Here is a 14,677-nt window from a genome sequence, read left to right on the forward strand (position 1 = left end):
AAGGCAGTGAAGGGAGCATAGAGGCAGAGTGACGTGAAAGTCTTGACACCACAAGAGCTGCTGAATTCTGGATCAGTCAGACAAATCAGATTGCCTGCAGAACAATGCCAGCTACCAAGAGTTTGTGATAGTTTCATCAGAGGATGACTACCACCTGCGCTTGCACCTGGGACAGGTACGGTAAAACTTTTGAGCTACAGGGGAAGATGAATAATTTGAGAACAGACACAGTCACTGGTTAATCCTATAGTCAAGCAGCAGCTTTTTTATTGTTGATGGCCTTGGCACAAATGCTAAAATTTTATCACAAACACACGGCAAATCCTTTACAACTTACATTTTAAAGGAAATGACCAAATAAGCTTCACACAGATAATATTTATTATATGACCGTTTGATTGGACTGTATAACACCATACTGGTGTCTCCGTTATTATGCCCACCCCCTGAAGATTGACTGTAAAAGAAAGGGTTACTAATGTTTAACTTGTTGAATTCTTTATAGAACTTTGATAGCAGCCACCTATTTAGGGCATTTACTTTGACTCATAATAGCTGTCAAATTTTACGACTCCATCTTCATCATTTTACAAAGATGTTTCATTGCCACATTTATTTTGCCGTCACATTATCCACTTCCATTGCCGGCCAGCATTGAGAAAGGTACCATTAAGCTGGAGTACAAGCAGAGAAGCCATGTTTACGACTGCGCTGTAAAGCACTCGCTTTTTCATGTTAACTGCCTCTGTTGTATGTATCCATCCTGCCTTAACAGTAGTTCTTAAATATTTCGAGTTTTTTAAAAATTTGACAGTAAATCACAGTTTCGATAGCTTCTTTTTTAAAGTATAAATACCAGTCGATAGTGTGGTGTAAATTCGTTTGATTCTTTGTCCCATTATGTGACAATTGAATGCAAATAGAAACAAGAATTCATTAGTAGTTGCATGTTGTTAACATAAGCCAGTCATTTCTGTATTTCCAAAGGCTTCTTCCCACAGGGGAGTGATAGGAAATGAAATGATCTGCTGCACAAGTTGTCAATTTGTGCTTTGTACACCGAAACCCCACTGCAGTGGTATCCTGTTGAATTTTGTTTGACTCCCATCTATTCAACCTTCTCTCTGTTTCCACTGTTTCATCCTCAAAGGCTCTGCTCTTATTTCACTGTTATGGAAATTTCTCACAGTTTCTTACAAAATTCAGAATAAACATTGTTTCTTGCTACCATTTACTTTACATGCACATGACAATTTTTGCTATCTGGGTCTTAAGGTTTGTAATTTATGCAACAACTGGACCGAACAAAGTTACACTTAATTAGGAAATGAACACTCGGTATCACTGGTACTAATTAATGCCACTACACTTAAAATATATACTTTAATGTACTGCCTCTTGGATGTTCTGAAAGTACTTTCTACGTATACTGCCTATACACCTATGCATGCAGATGAAACTACTTGAGAAATTCACTGTGCTTTTCATATTATTCTTAACTCTTAATGGGGGGGGGGGGGGAGGGGGGGGGTTTCAGAGAGAAAAATCAGGCTAAATTTCATCAGGGTTAGCTGAAGTTTAGAGGTAGATTGAGGTATTTCAGATATTAAGGCATCGATCACATTTTAGGAGCAAATTGTTGCCATTAAAGTACAATCTGGCTGGACTGTTAGAAAAAGGCTTTTAAAGGAAAAACCTTTCTCCAATTACAGTATATAACTGAGTTATCATCTTGAATGCAGTAACAACCCAGCACACCGGTACTACCTGGCGACTGATCCAGTAAGCGGCCAGCTGTATGTGTCGGACACAAACTCCCGGAGGATCTACCGACCGAGAACTTTGGCTGGAAGCAAGGATCTGCCGTCAAACGCAGAGGTGATAGTGGGAACCGGCGAACACTGTCTGCCATTTGATGAGGACCACTGTGGCGATGGAGGCAAAGCTCCAGAGGCCTCTCTCACTGGACCCAAAGGTATAATTTAAAACTAATGAAGATACTGTAGTCAAACGAAGGGGCTGAACACATTGATGAGTTTCTCATTCAGGAGTGGCATCTGCTAGATTTAAACTTGTGCTTTGGGCTCTGTGCCAAGAACCGGCTCAATGATTTTAATGAATGAAATTTGGTTGTGATTCATGTGTTATCAATTCAGATTACTTCTATACAACTAAGAAAAACAGAGATTCTTTGTTAATTAAGGCTCTGCACTGCTGCTCCCAATCAAAAAGGTTGCTGCAGAACTGATTTTGAATATTTGTATATTGCTTTTAAAATCCTTAGAATTATTACTTTGTTTCTTAAAGAGGCTTTTTTTTTCTCCCACAAAAAGCTCCTGCTGTCAGAAACCCACTCTACACAACCTGTCCACATTCAAATATCACATGGTCATTAGTGGCGTGATTGCTCACTTTTCCATAAATTCGTCTGGAAGAAAAGGCAAGGATGAATTGTTGTGCACTAGTTGTTGCCCACTCTGAATGCCAACTGCAATAGCTCAGCTTCAGCTGGGTGATAAAGGCTTGAGCGGAGGCAATCTGAGGGAGCGACTCTAATGATGGAGTGGGTGGAAGCCGGGACCATAGAAGAAACAGCAGATGGCTCCTTTTTTTCTCCTCTCAGACATGTGCTGAACTCTGCTCAAATGTGACACTTTTCATCTGTCTGAGAATCTCAGACTGTCAAATAGCCAGCTCCCAAGGATTCACCGTGGGCTCCCTCGGCTCATCAATGTTTTAGCAGAAAGCAATCTTGTGCAGACCTAGCCACAGGTCAAACCAAATCACTCACCTTCCATAGAAGCTTTTAAGACTTCATTGAAAAAGAAATAATACTCTGGAGGTAGAAGTGAAGTTATAGTATGTTCAGACCAGTAGAAGTCCTTCAGAAAACTATAGATCATGCTAATTACAACATCCTGAAATCTCAGAAATGAAATTTAAATTGTAAATAGAAAAGCGCAGAATGTTTAAATCTCTGAATGTGAGGTATGGCCGAGGTCTCATATTAAACAGCACAGTGGCATAGAAAGTGATGTGGAGGCTTGCATAGTCTGTTAATGTATTTTCCCAGTTTGGGACAAATGGTTATTGCAACTCCACACTGGCTTGGCTCCAGCTTACGACTCTGAGCTGACTCTCAATCACCGAGACAATTTAGTCCACAGTTGTCACCGAGGCAACTGCCTGTCTTTCACCTCTTTCATCTAAAACTGTCTAAAGCTGTCATTTTCATTCCCCTGCTTATTTATTTCTCAAATGGTGTGCAGATTGTTGATGATTGCCGACGTCAAAAAACATCTCCACAAAGCACCACTCATTGACATCCCTACCTCCCGAGGTCTCTTTTGGACAGGAGGGTTACGAGACAAGGCAAAGTGCATATATACCGTATGAATACAGCCTTTCCCACTTCTGCCTGTGAAATTATTTAATACCAGAAAAGCAGACTGTGAATTATTGATGGCTTTGCTTTTTGCAGTGACCTGAATAATGGGAAGGCAAGCTTGACACATGTATCCATCGTGTTCTGTCCACTGAGTCATGCAGGCATAGATGCAGCATATCTACCATGTTTTTTTTTTTTTTTTCCTGTTATCACAAGCTTTTTCCTTTGCACTTCTATTCTCCATTCTCTCCCTCTCACCTGTTTTCAACAGGCATTGCAGTGGACAAGAATGGGCTGATTTATTTTGTTGATGGCACCACAATCAGAAAAGTGGACCAAAACGGCATCATCTCCACTTTCCTCGGTTCGAATGACCTGACATCGGCTCGCCCTCTGACCTGTGACAATAGCATGGACATCAATCAGGTGACTTAAACACAGAAGTGCCAGCCGGTTCTTAGTATGAACAGTATAGTGCACCCATCATTGTACCCCTTCAGTTTGGTTACTGACATGCTGTGTTGTATGACTGCTCTGTATGATATGCTGTATAACTATGACTACTGGTTTTCAAGAGAGCGCTCCGTACAAAGGCATGTTTCCTTTGCCAAGGGCAATTCTTTGTGTGTGTCAGTAAGCAGGACTAAGCAAAAATTATGAAGCCGTATTTCATGAAAACGTGTTGTAGAGGTGGAGAATAAGAAAAGGACACATTCAATTTTTGTGGAGAAAAATGTGAAATAGGGCATTAGCCTTGGCAGTGTCCTTCTTTTTTTTTAACTTTTTTTTTAACCTCAGCATCTATATTATTATCAAGAATCCTCCAAACTCTTAGGTAAAATAGCTTTTTTACATGCAGCTCGCTCTTCCTGGAACCTTTTGCAATTAAATTTGAAATTGCAAAAACTGCTCTCTTTCAGGGAATGGAAATCATTGCTGTGGAAAGTGTATGCACTCTTCTGGCTGCTAATATTTGGTAGTATATTAGAATCTGGATGTTTTAGCATAATTCATTTATTATTTGATGGCATTAAATCAGTCTTATTTGTGCTGGTGGTTTTAGATTGCCACTTAGGCTGTGTCTGTTTTTCACAGATGTAATCTTTGAAATTATTCTTACTGGGAACTTTCTTCATGGTTTAATAATTCTGTTTTTGTTTTATTCTGCAGTTTTGAGTTATTTTGTGTCACCTGCTCTGTGATGTGGTTCTGTAACATTTTAATTACAGCATCTTGGTCAGGAGACTTGGACAAAAAGGAGACTTTAAATATATGTACAGAGTTCCAGTTTATACAGCTGTAAAAAAGAAAAAAAAAAAAAAAGAAAAAAAAAAGCAGTCAAATCAAAACAGTAAGATCAGTGGAATAAATTTACATTCCTAGAACACCAACATTATGAGGTGCTTGCTGAAGAATGAAAGAGAAGAAGAAAATGCTACTGTTTTTTTGGCTCTCTCTCGCTCTCTTTGCACTCACTCCAACACGAGCAGAGCATTTTCTCTGAAAGTACAGGAGGAAAATGTGTGCTAGGAGCAGGATGGGATTTTGCAGGAAGTGGAAACATGAAGTGTTTATTGAAGAGATGAGTTTTCAGGTCACGGCAGAAGATATGGAGGGAAGAATAATTACTCAGTTTGGGGGGCTTGTTTTGATGTGGCTGGAGCTGAATTAGTGTTTAGTGTTCCACTAGAAATTCTCAGCATTGAGGACACTTACACCGCACATGATAATGAAGCAGCACTCGGTAGCAGGCTTGCTGCACATAAAACCTTTTCTTTGGCAGTACCTGAGGAGGGCTGGCTTTGTCCGACAAAATTTACTGCCTACCTGGGGTGACATAAAAGCGGCACCCTGTCCCTACGCAATAGGTTAAAGAATTACAATACCATGACACCTCTTGTGCAGATTCCCTTGCTTAAACATTAATATCTTTTCTCATCTGGCTCCTTTAGTGTTTCATACCAGACTTAAAATAAATAAAGAAGAAAAAAAAAAACAAAAAAAAACAAAAAGCCTTTTATCATATGAAAATACAGGCATTCACATCCTCTTCTATACCCTGCTTCTGCAGAAAGTGAATTCTGAAGTGAACTAGCTGTTTAGAATCAAATAAGAGCAACATCAGACACTAAAACCTTTTTTGTGTGAACCTTCTATTTCTTCGTATTTTTTAACCTTTATTTAATCATCCAAGTAGAAACCTGTGTGGCAACAAACAAGCTATGAATGGCATGCTGTCTAACTTAAACATGCACCAGATAGCTAGCAGACAAAAAACATCAGTCGGTACGACTGCAAAACAAAAAGAGCGTGCATAAGCAGCACGAGATGTGAATAGAAGAGTTTTTAGAGAACCAGTAAGCAGGAGATTGGCAAAGCTAATGGTTCAGGAAACAACTTTGTGGGTCCATGAGACTGTCCATAATAGAGTCCTTGGAATTTGACCTGTCTACTTTTAGTGGTTTTTTGCAAACCAGCCCAAAGTGTTTTCTTCTTGTTCTTTTTAACTAACCAGATTTACATTTTGATTAGATTCCTAATGTTTTAATCTAGACCGGCTTACAAAAAGGCAGAGTACAAGGCTACAAACCAAACATGGCAATGGAAATTATCTACATTCACAACCAAAATAACTCCAAGAACAGATATCGCAAGTGGTGTCCTATTAAGAGGTTAGATAATAAGAGAAACACATTTGAGTTTGGGAGAAAATAAAATGGCGTTTAAGGCAACTTAAGAACATTTTTAACATAAACAGAAGAGAAAGCAATCAGTGTTTGTGTACGCGTGTGGGTGGTGAACATGAAGCGGGTGAACATAAGAGAACATGGGGACAAAGGATTAAGCTTGTCACTTTTTGCTAATTAACCAAGTCATTTGGTGTAAGCCAGTAAAAACATGGTTTTGGCGAGACTGTGTGATCTTCAGGCATCCAAGCTAGAGAACTGGCTCAGTGCAGTTTTACTTTAGGCAGCCTCAAAGGCATCATGTTTTATTATTAATCACCCTGTGGAAAAGCACAATTCAGGAGTGTTTTGACAGTTTTAATGACACAGTTATGTATTTGAAGGCCAGACCAGTCATTTGTGCTGTTATAAATAAGCTTTTTATTCAATGACACATTTCTGACAAGGAGACTGTAATGGCTGGCTGTGGTTTTACAGTAGTTTTTGGATCATTATATATACCTATTATTATTGCAAGACATGGTTAATAATGATGTCACTTTAAATGTATGAATTATTTTTTAATTTTATTTATATTTAATCTGGTATATTAAATTCATTACCCAGTCCCAGGTTGAAGAGCTCAGAGCTAATGTTATATCCCTTAGGTATTCATTCTCCTGGCCCATTAATATCATATGGTTTGTTCCAAGTTTGGGGGGAAAAAAATAATAGAATGAGAGCTAATCCTTCCTGCATCAGCGATATATCTTAAAATCATCACCAAAAAGCTGATTAAAAAAGTATATTTCAGCTGTGTAGATCTAAAACCTTGTATGGGAAAAAGAGGTAATGGGACGGAGTCTTGTCACTGTGCGCTGAATGCAAAGGGGTGTCACATAACTACAGAATTGCAAAAATGTATTTCCTGCTAGGACATCATTCTTTTTGGACAACCAACCATGTAAACTTAAAATTCGTTTTACAGAACAGTACTTAATGTCCCCATGTAACTCAGTTTAAGAGGCTCATCAGATTTGCTTGACAGATGGTCAAATATTTTCAGAAATGCCCTTCCCCCACATCTTTTCACCATCGATTTATGCACTGCTGTGTCTGTGCAACTTTCTGAAACTGACAATCCGCTGTTCAAAGCTAACTGTTTGAAGGTCAGAAAGAGGTCAGGGCTTCAACTTCTTTTTATCTAAGTCTTCTTCATTCTTGGTACAACTTCTTCTCCTAATTAGAACAGACTCGAGAACTTTTTCATTTAGTGTGTGTGTGTTGGCATACCAAGAATTCTTTGTGGCTTCAATCTGCTCCTGACACATACTGTGAAAAACACACATCGTAAAGTGCATTCTTCTATACAAAAGAAATATAATTACTATGGTAAGAGCAAGGAAGTAACACTATAAATGTCAATGGAGAGAAATTGTCTGAAAATGTATACTGATGTACTGATGGGCAACATTGTCATTAGATGGGCTAATCTACTGATGTCCTGTATTTCAGGTGATTTTGGAGTGGCCCACAGACCTAGCAGTTAGCCCAATGGACAACTCGCTGTATGTTCTGGACAACAATATAGTGCTGCGCATTTCAGAAAATGGTCAAGTCAGCATTGCAGCTGGCCGACCTAACCACTGCCCATTGGCTGGACTGGAGCGGGGAGTGGCTGGTGGTCAGAGGGCACAATTAACCCCTCTAGAATCCGCTGTTTCCATTGCCATATCTTACCATGGTGCCATCTACATAGCAGAGACAGATGAGCGAAAGATGAGCAAGATCCGGAAGGTTTCTGTGGATGGTGAGATAACGCATTTGGCCGGGGCTCCCTCCGACTGCGATTGCAAAAATGATGCCAACTGCGACTGTTACCAGACAGGGGATGGTTATGCCAAAGATGCAAGGCTCAATGCTCCATCTTCTTTAGTGGCAGCTCCAGATGGAACACTCTACGTGGCAGACCTGGGCAACATCCGCATCCGGGCCATCTCTAGAAACGGGCCAACTTCCAGTGCCAATACATACGAAGTGGCTTCCCCTGATGCCCAGGAGCTGTATGTGTTTGACAGCAATGGTACCCACCAACACACTGCAAGCTTGCTGACTGGTGACTTGAAATATACTTTCAGCTACAGCACAGAGAATGACATCACAGCTGTTACTGACAGCAGTGGCAACACTCTGAGAATTCGTAGGGATCCCAATCGTATGCCGGTGCGAATCGTCGCACCTGATAACCAGGTGATCTGGATGACCATGAGCACCAACGGTGGATTGAAGACACTCACAGCACAGGGTCAGGAGCTGGTACTTCTTACGTACCATGGTAATAATGGGCTGCTGGCTACAAAAACATCAGAGATTGGCTGGACAACATTCTACGAGTACGTATGATAGCAATTGGCAAGAACGTTTTGTGGAAACCTTTCTGTGATTGCTATATTGAGTTGGGTTGCTTTTAATTAAGCTTTCAGAATATGGAAACAGCCCATAATTATGATTACACACAGTTGTGCAGTACATCATGAGGTAAAAGACAAGTATGTTTGCCACATATGTTCTTGAATGTGTGTGTAATTCTGTGCATGGTCTCTCTCGTCTCACAGCTTAGTACAACTTTACTCTATAATTGGGAACCACAGTTACCTGCGAACTGCTTTAGGGTGCACATTTAATTGAAATCTAATTATAAAATTTGCCTCAGATAGCAAAATAGCCTAGTTTGACTTCAGTATCTCATTGCAAATTAAGTGTTTTATTCTTTTACTGAACCATATTTAATAATGTTGTAGGTGACAGTAGTGATGGTGACATTAGTATGTTGGGTTAACAGGCACACTTTAAAAGCAAAATGACCTGCACTGTATTTCATTATTTATTATTCCATAATGACTGGGCTTTGTTTTGGTAGCATGGGCTACCAGAGATTGATTTTTTTTCTCCCTTGTCTAATTTGCTGTCATGTCACATTATGCCATGAATGATATCCTCACTACAACTAAAAAAGCAGAATTCAGTTAAGATTATAATGGCACATCAATCATCCAAATAATTGAATTCATTACAAGTCTCTGTAATTTTTTTTTATATGAACGTGATAGCTGATGAGATGTGTCACTCTTCCATATTAAATATTTGGATTTTGCCTAGGGTTTATACAGACATCCCTTCACTTATGCTCAGGAAATTGAACATGTGACATTTTAATTACAAGAAAGTCGATGGTTTTACTCAACGAGTATAAAAGAGCTGATAATTGAATGCACTGTGGCACTATGAGAGCCCTCATACATATCAATGCTTTGTCATTTGATGTTCTTTTTGTCAACCAGCTATGACAGTGAAGGACGCCTAATGAATGTGACGTTTCCCACTGGAATGGTGAATAACTTGTACACGGACCTATACAGCGCTTTGACGGTGGATATTGAAAGCTCCATGACAGAGGAGGAAATCAGCATCACAACAAACACCTCAACCGTCCGTGCCTTCTACACTTTGGCTCAGGGTAAGGCCTCGACTCGCATCATCCCAGCTCAGTTGGCTATTTTGTAAGTTGTTATTTGTCATTGTTCCAGGGGTCGGCGGGGCCATGTTGAGTAAGCTGAAGTCGTGTATCATTACGAAAGCCTGACAGACGACAGTGTAAATGATTACTCTCTCAGTGTGTGGGTTTGGGTGTCAGGGAGATGTATCAACCTTGTAACTAAGTGGTTTCTGCGCTCCGCCTGAGCCAGATGGCCCAGTTATTTTAGCACGTCATCCATGATCGTTCTTCATTTTAAAATGTACTAATTTGAAATGCTAAGAACTTGTAGCATCTTCACTGACAACCATTGATCAACCCAGAAGACTGTTAGTAACATCAGTTCCAGTGTGTAACTGCCTTAAAAGTTTCACTTTTTGTCTACTATCAACAGACCAGTGTAGAAGTAGCTACCAAGTGGGGTATGACAATTCGCTCAGGATTACCTATGCCAACGGGATGGACACCCACTACCAGACAGAGCCCCACATCCTGGCAGGCGCTGCCAACCCGACTGTAGCCAGACGCAACATGAGCTTGCCAGGGGAGAGTGGGCAAAACTTGGTAGAGTGGCGCTTCCGCAAAGAACAAGCCAGAGGGAAAGTTATCGTGTTTGGACGCAAGCTGAGGGTATGTTAAGGCTTTTCTTTAACTTTTTTTCCCTTGTAGCACATTTAGATAATCCAACCAACTTACTTATGCAAAATCCAGATCAAACTGTCCAAATTCATATTGGTGGCTGTGTCTCTGTCCTTATTATAACCTTGGAAAATATTTCTGCACTCTTTCCTTCAATAGAGATTTACCAGTCACAACATTTACCCTGATGTAGAGGGTTATCAATATTCTAGTACTGTACATGACTCCTCCTTTTCTTACTCCTGCTTCCTAGAATCTGACACAGGTCTTATGATTTAAGGCACTTCATGAACTTAACTTGGGTGGTTACTTTGGCTCACGGTAATTTTTGTCTCCACTGAATTTAGGAGGTTGTGATTTAAGTGTACCTGAACGATCGCCAAAGTGTCTCTCAGTTTAATGAGCCTCGTGAAGGAGGTGTTAATCTCTGTGACAACTGTAGTAAAAAAAAATCCATGAATACAGTTTAAAGAGCCATCCTGACAAAGACCAGTGATATCAAATCAAAGTATTTGTTCTTAAATTTGTACTGTTGTATAATCTGTCCTCATTTGTTATTTTCAAGCATCAAAACTATATTATCACTAGTTTTAGGAGAAGTTGCTTTTTTATGTTTTATTTATTTTGAATTTTTTGGTCTAACCCAATTTTAACTTGATTTTTTTTTCACCCCCACAGGTGAACGGACGGAACATTCTTTCCGTTGATTATGATCGCACCCTAAGGACAGAGAAAATTTATGATGACCACAGGAAGTTCCTCTTAAAGATTATTTATGACACCGCAGGACATCCAGTTCTCTGGGTGCCCAGCAGTAAGCTGCTGCCAGTTAATGTCAGTCGCACAAGCAGTGGGCAGATCAGTGCCCTGCAGAGAGGTCCTACCACTGAGAGGCTTGAGTATGATAGCCAAGGCCGCCTGATTTCCAAAGTGTTTGCTGATGGGAAGATATGGAGCTACACCTACCTAGAGCAGGTAAGAAAATAACATGACTAGAGGAAGCAATATGTAAGACGCATTGTACAGCAGGCTCATCTGCATATATCACTACAGGGCATGTCAAGCCCCTAACATAACATTATTTTGCAAGAAAAATCAGCTACAATTTGCCAAGTACCAGAGCTTATTATAGAGGGAGCTTATTATAGAGGGACTTCATCGTTTATAAGCTTTACAATTAAAAATGTCCAGTTGGTTTCCCTGTACAGGACAATCTGGCACTTCCATCTATAACTACCATCCTATAACTCAACCCAGTCATCAAAATTCTGGGAGCAAAAAGACATGAAATGACTTAGTGATGCTGCATTCTGGATACAGTCAATATGCAATAAAACAGTATACTCTTTAAATTGCTGTCTGTCTTACCAAGGTTCCACCAGTGAAAAAAATGCTGGGAGGCAATATTTATGTTTAATATTGTCCACAGTCTCTACAGAAGCAGTAACAAAATATGTACACTATTCCAAGGCCAGTGCTCAATTTTGCAATGTTAAAGAAGTTATCTAGAAATCACTGGATTCCTCAATTGGGCAAATACCTTTAAGGAATTCCGCTTAATAGAATTTGTGTGATCTTGCCAAATAACAGACAGGAATTACATACCTCTAATACCTGAAACCTTCTAAAACTCTACACCTCACCATCTGACTCTTGTCTCCACTTGCTAAAATTACAGCTGGGTTACCAAAAACAAGTTGAATTCTTGTAAGAGTGTATTTATCACATATTAATTGGCAACATCTAAATAATGCATGCACTGCGTTCTAATGGTTTATTAATATGTTCGGTCTAAAGCAAACCTGAACACTCAGGTTGCTGTAGTGTTTAAATTATAAGAATGTGCTTCATTGATCAATACCAATACATTATGACCAAACTCCATCTTAAAGAGTGTAATTTTGCACATGTATATTATGAAAAATTTACTGCAGGAATTAAAAATCTAACCTTTCAAGTGGTGCATGTCAAACAAGAAAGAGCAACTCGGTGCTATATCGCTCTCTCCCTTTTTTCCACATAAATATTCTTTAGTTGTTTCGCAGTGTTTTTAAAATTGCAGAGGGACGCTCTGCTACCAAACATATGCAGAGATTTTTCTTAGCAGTCGCTGGCTGCATCCTTGTGTTGCGTGACCTGGAGCGGCCATGTCAACACTCTGACACAAGTAACACAGGAGGCTCAGGGAGCACAGGAAACCTCAGTGTAGCAACGGATGAATGGGCTTGACAATTTAACAGAAAAGAGTGGTAAATGCTTGGAAGGCAGGCCAAACTCCTAACTGCATCTACTGTAAATTAGGTAAAATAAGACTTTCTGGCTAAGAGGAGTTAAAAATAAATATTACTTCTATTTGCACAGTGAGTCATTAGCATGGAACTAGTTAAGGAGTAGATTTTTATTAATTTATGTATTTTACACTGTAAACATAAAGATTGTCACAGAGGTCTATGTAGTATTTTTATTACCTTTTTCAATAATTAGACAATAGGCAGTACAACTAAAAACAGTAATACTACTCAGTGTATATTTCATATATCTTACTTGCACTCAGGATGTCTTGCATTTCAGAAATATTATCCAACTTAAGGAAATATTCCCTATTTTCTCTTTTCCTTTTAGTCCATGGTTCTCCTGCTTCACAGCCAGCGACAGTATATATTCGATTTTGACTCTCTCGACCGTCTTTCTGCTGTCACCATGCCAAGTGTGGCCCGCTACACCATGCAGACCATTCGTTCAGTGGGTTACTACAGGAACCTTTATCACCCGCCAGAGAGCAATGCCTCAGTAGCAGTGGACTACAGTGAAGATGGCCTCCTGCTGAGAATAGCTCACTTTGGCACAGGCCGGAGAGTCCTGTACAGGTACCGCAGGCAGAATAAACTGTCAGAGATCCTGTATGACAGCACAAGGGTCAGCTTCACCTATGATGAAACAGCAGGTGTGCTGAAGACTGTCAACCTGCAAAATGAAGGTTTCATCTGCTCTATTCGCTACCGGCAAGTGGGTCCCCTGGTCGACCGGCAGATTTTCCGCTTCAGTGAGGATGGCATGGTCAATGCACGCTTTGATTATACTTATGACAGCAGCCTGCGTGTCACCAGTGTACAAGGCGTCATAAACGAAACGCCACTTCCCATCGACTTATACCAGTTTGATGACATCTCAGGAAAGGTTGAGCAGTTTGGAAAGTTTGGGGTGATCTACTATGATATAAATCAGATCATATCCACTGCAGTCATGACATATACCAAACACTTTGATGCACATGGACGCATCAAGGAAATCCAGTATGAGATATTTCGGTCACTCATGTACTGGATTACTTTCCAATATGACGATGTGGGCAGAGTCACCAAACGAGAGATCAAGATTGGTCCTTTTGCTAATACCACCAAGTACAGCTATGAGTATGATGTGGATGGCCAGCTCCAGACTGTATTCTTAAACGACAAAGTGATGTGGCGCTATACTTATGACCTTAATGGAAATCTGCACCTGCTGAATGCAGGAAACAGTGCCAGACTTTTACCTCTGCGTTACGACCTGCGAGACCGCATCACCCGGCTCGGAGACATCCAATATAGAATGGATGAAGATGGTTTTCTTCGTCAGAGGGGAGCAGAAATCTTTGAGTACAACTCTAAAGGCCTTTTGGTACGGGTTTATAGCAAGAGCAGCGGCTGGACAATTCAGTATCGTTATGATGGACTTGGCCGAAGAGTATCAACAAAGAGCAGCCTGGGCCAGCACCTGCAGTACTTTTATGCAGATCTGAGCTATCCGGCTCGAATAACACACGTATACAACCACTCAAGTTCAGAGATCACCTCACTCTACTATGACCTACAAGGCCACGTGTTTGCTATGGAGATCAGCAGTGGAGAGGAGTTCTATATTGCTTGTGATAACACCGGCACACCTCTGGCTGTCTTCACAAGCAACGGCCTCCTGGTCAAACAGCTTCTATACACAGCATATGGAGAGGTCTACTTGGACTCTAACCCAGATTTCCAGCTTGTGCTCGGGTTTCACGGGGGCCTTTATGATCCTCTGACTAAACTGTTGCACTTTGGGGAGAAGGATTATGATATAATGTCTGGAAGGTGGACCATTCCAGATGTTTCTGCTTGGAAAAAAATCGGCAAAGAGCCAGTCCCTTTTAATCTGTACATGTTCAGAAATAACAACCCCATCAGCAAAGTCCATGAAGTTAAAGAATACGTTGCAGGTAAGATGTGCACCTGAAGCCGCTTGTGCTATTGCAACAATTGCTATTATTTTCATGATTGATTTTTCTGCCAAGCATTTTTTTCTATTTGCCAAGAAGCAGCAAGAACAAGCAAATATTTGGCAGCTTTTCCTGAAAAACATTGAATTGCCAGTTAATTTTAAGTCTAATCCATAATCTGCTAAACAGCTGTGATGATTGTCATTGATCTGATG

At 40.3% G+C, this 14,677-nt stretch overlaps 1 protein-coding gene across 2 annotated transcripts in view; it reads left to right on the forward strand.

The window, feature by feature from the left end:
• The window catches only part of si:dkey-237h12.3 (teneurin-3), a 177,233-nt gene that overhangs the window by 159,617 nt on the left and 2,939 nt on the right, over nucleotides 1–14,677 (forward strand). For both annotated transcript variants that reach the window (XM_063494038.1, XM_063494044.1), the window contains 7 exons: nucleotides 1,743–1,975; nucleotides 3,660–3,814; nucleotides 7,570–8,447; nucleotides 9,396–9,571; nucleotides 9,984–10,219; nucleotides 10,907–11,203; nucleotides 12,851–14,462. In XM_063494038.1, the coding sequence (XP_063350108.1) occupies nucleotides 1,743–1,975; nucleotides 3,660–3,814; nucleotides 7,570–8,447; nucleotides 9,396–9,571; nucleotides 9,984–10,219; nucleotides 10,907–11,203; nucleotides 12,851–14,462 (3,587 nt within the window). The remainder of the gene's footprint in view (nucleotides 1–1,742; nucleotides 1,976–3,659; nucleotides 3,815–7,569; nucleotides 8,448–9,395; nucleotides 9,572–9,983; nucleotides 10,220–10,906; nucleotides 11,204–12,850; nucleotides 14,463–14,677) is intronic.

Source organism: Pelmatolapia mariae, linkage group LG2 (genome assembly GCF_036321145.2).
Source record: "Pelmatolapia mariae isolate MD_Pm_ZW linkage group LG2, Pm_UMD_F_2, whole genome shotgun sequence".
Taxonomy (NCBI): domain Eukaryota; kingdom Metazoa; phylum Chordata; class Actinopteri; order Cichliformes; family Cichlidae; genus Pelmatolapia; species Pelmatolapia mariae.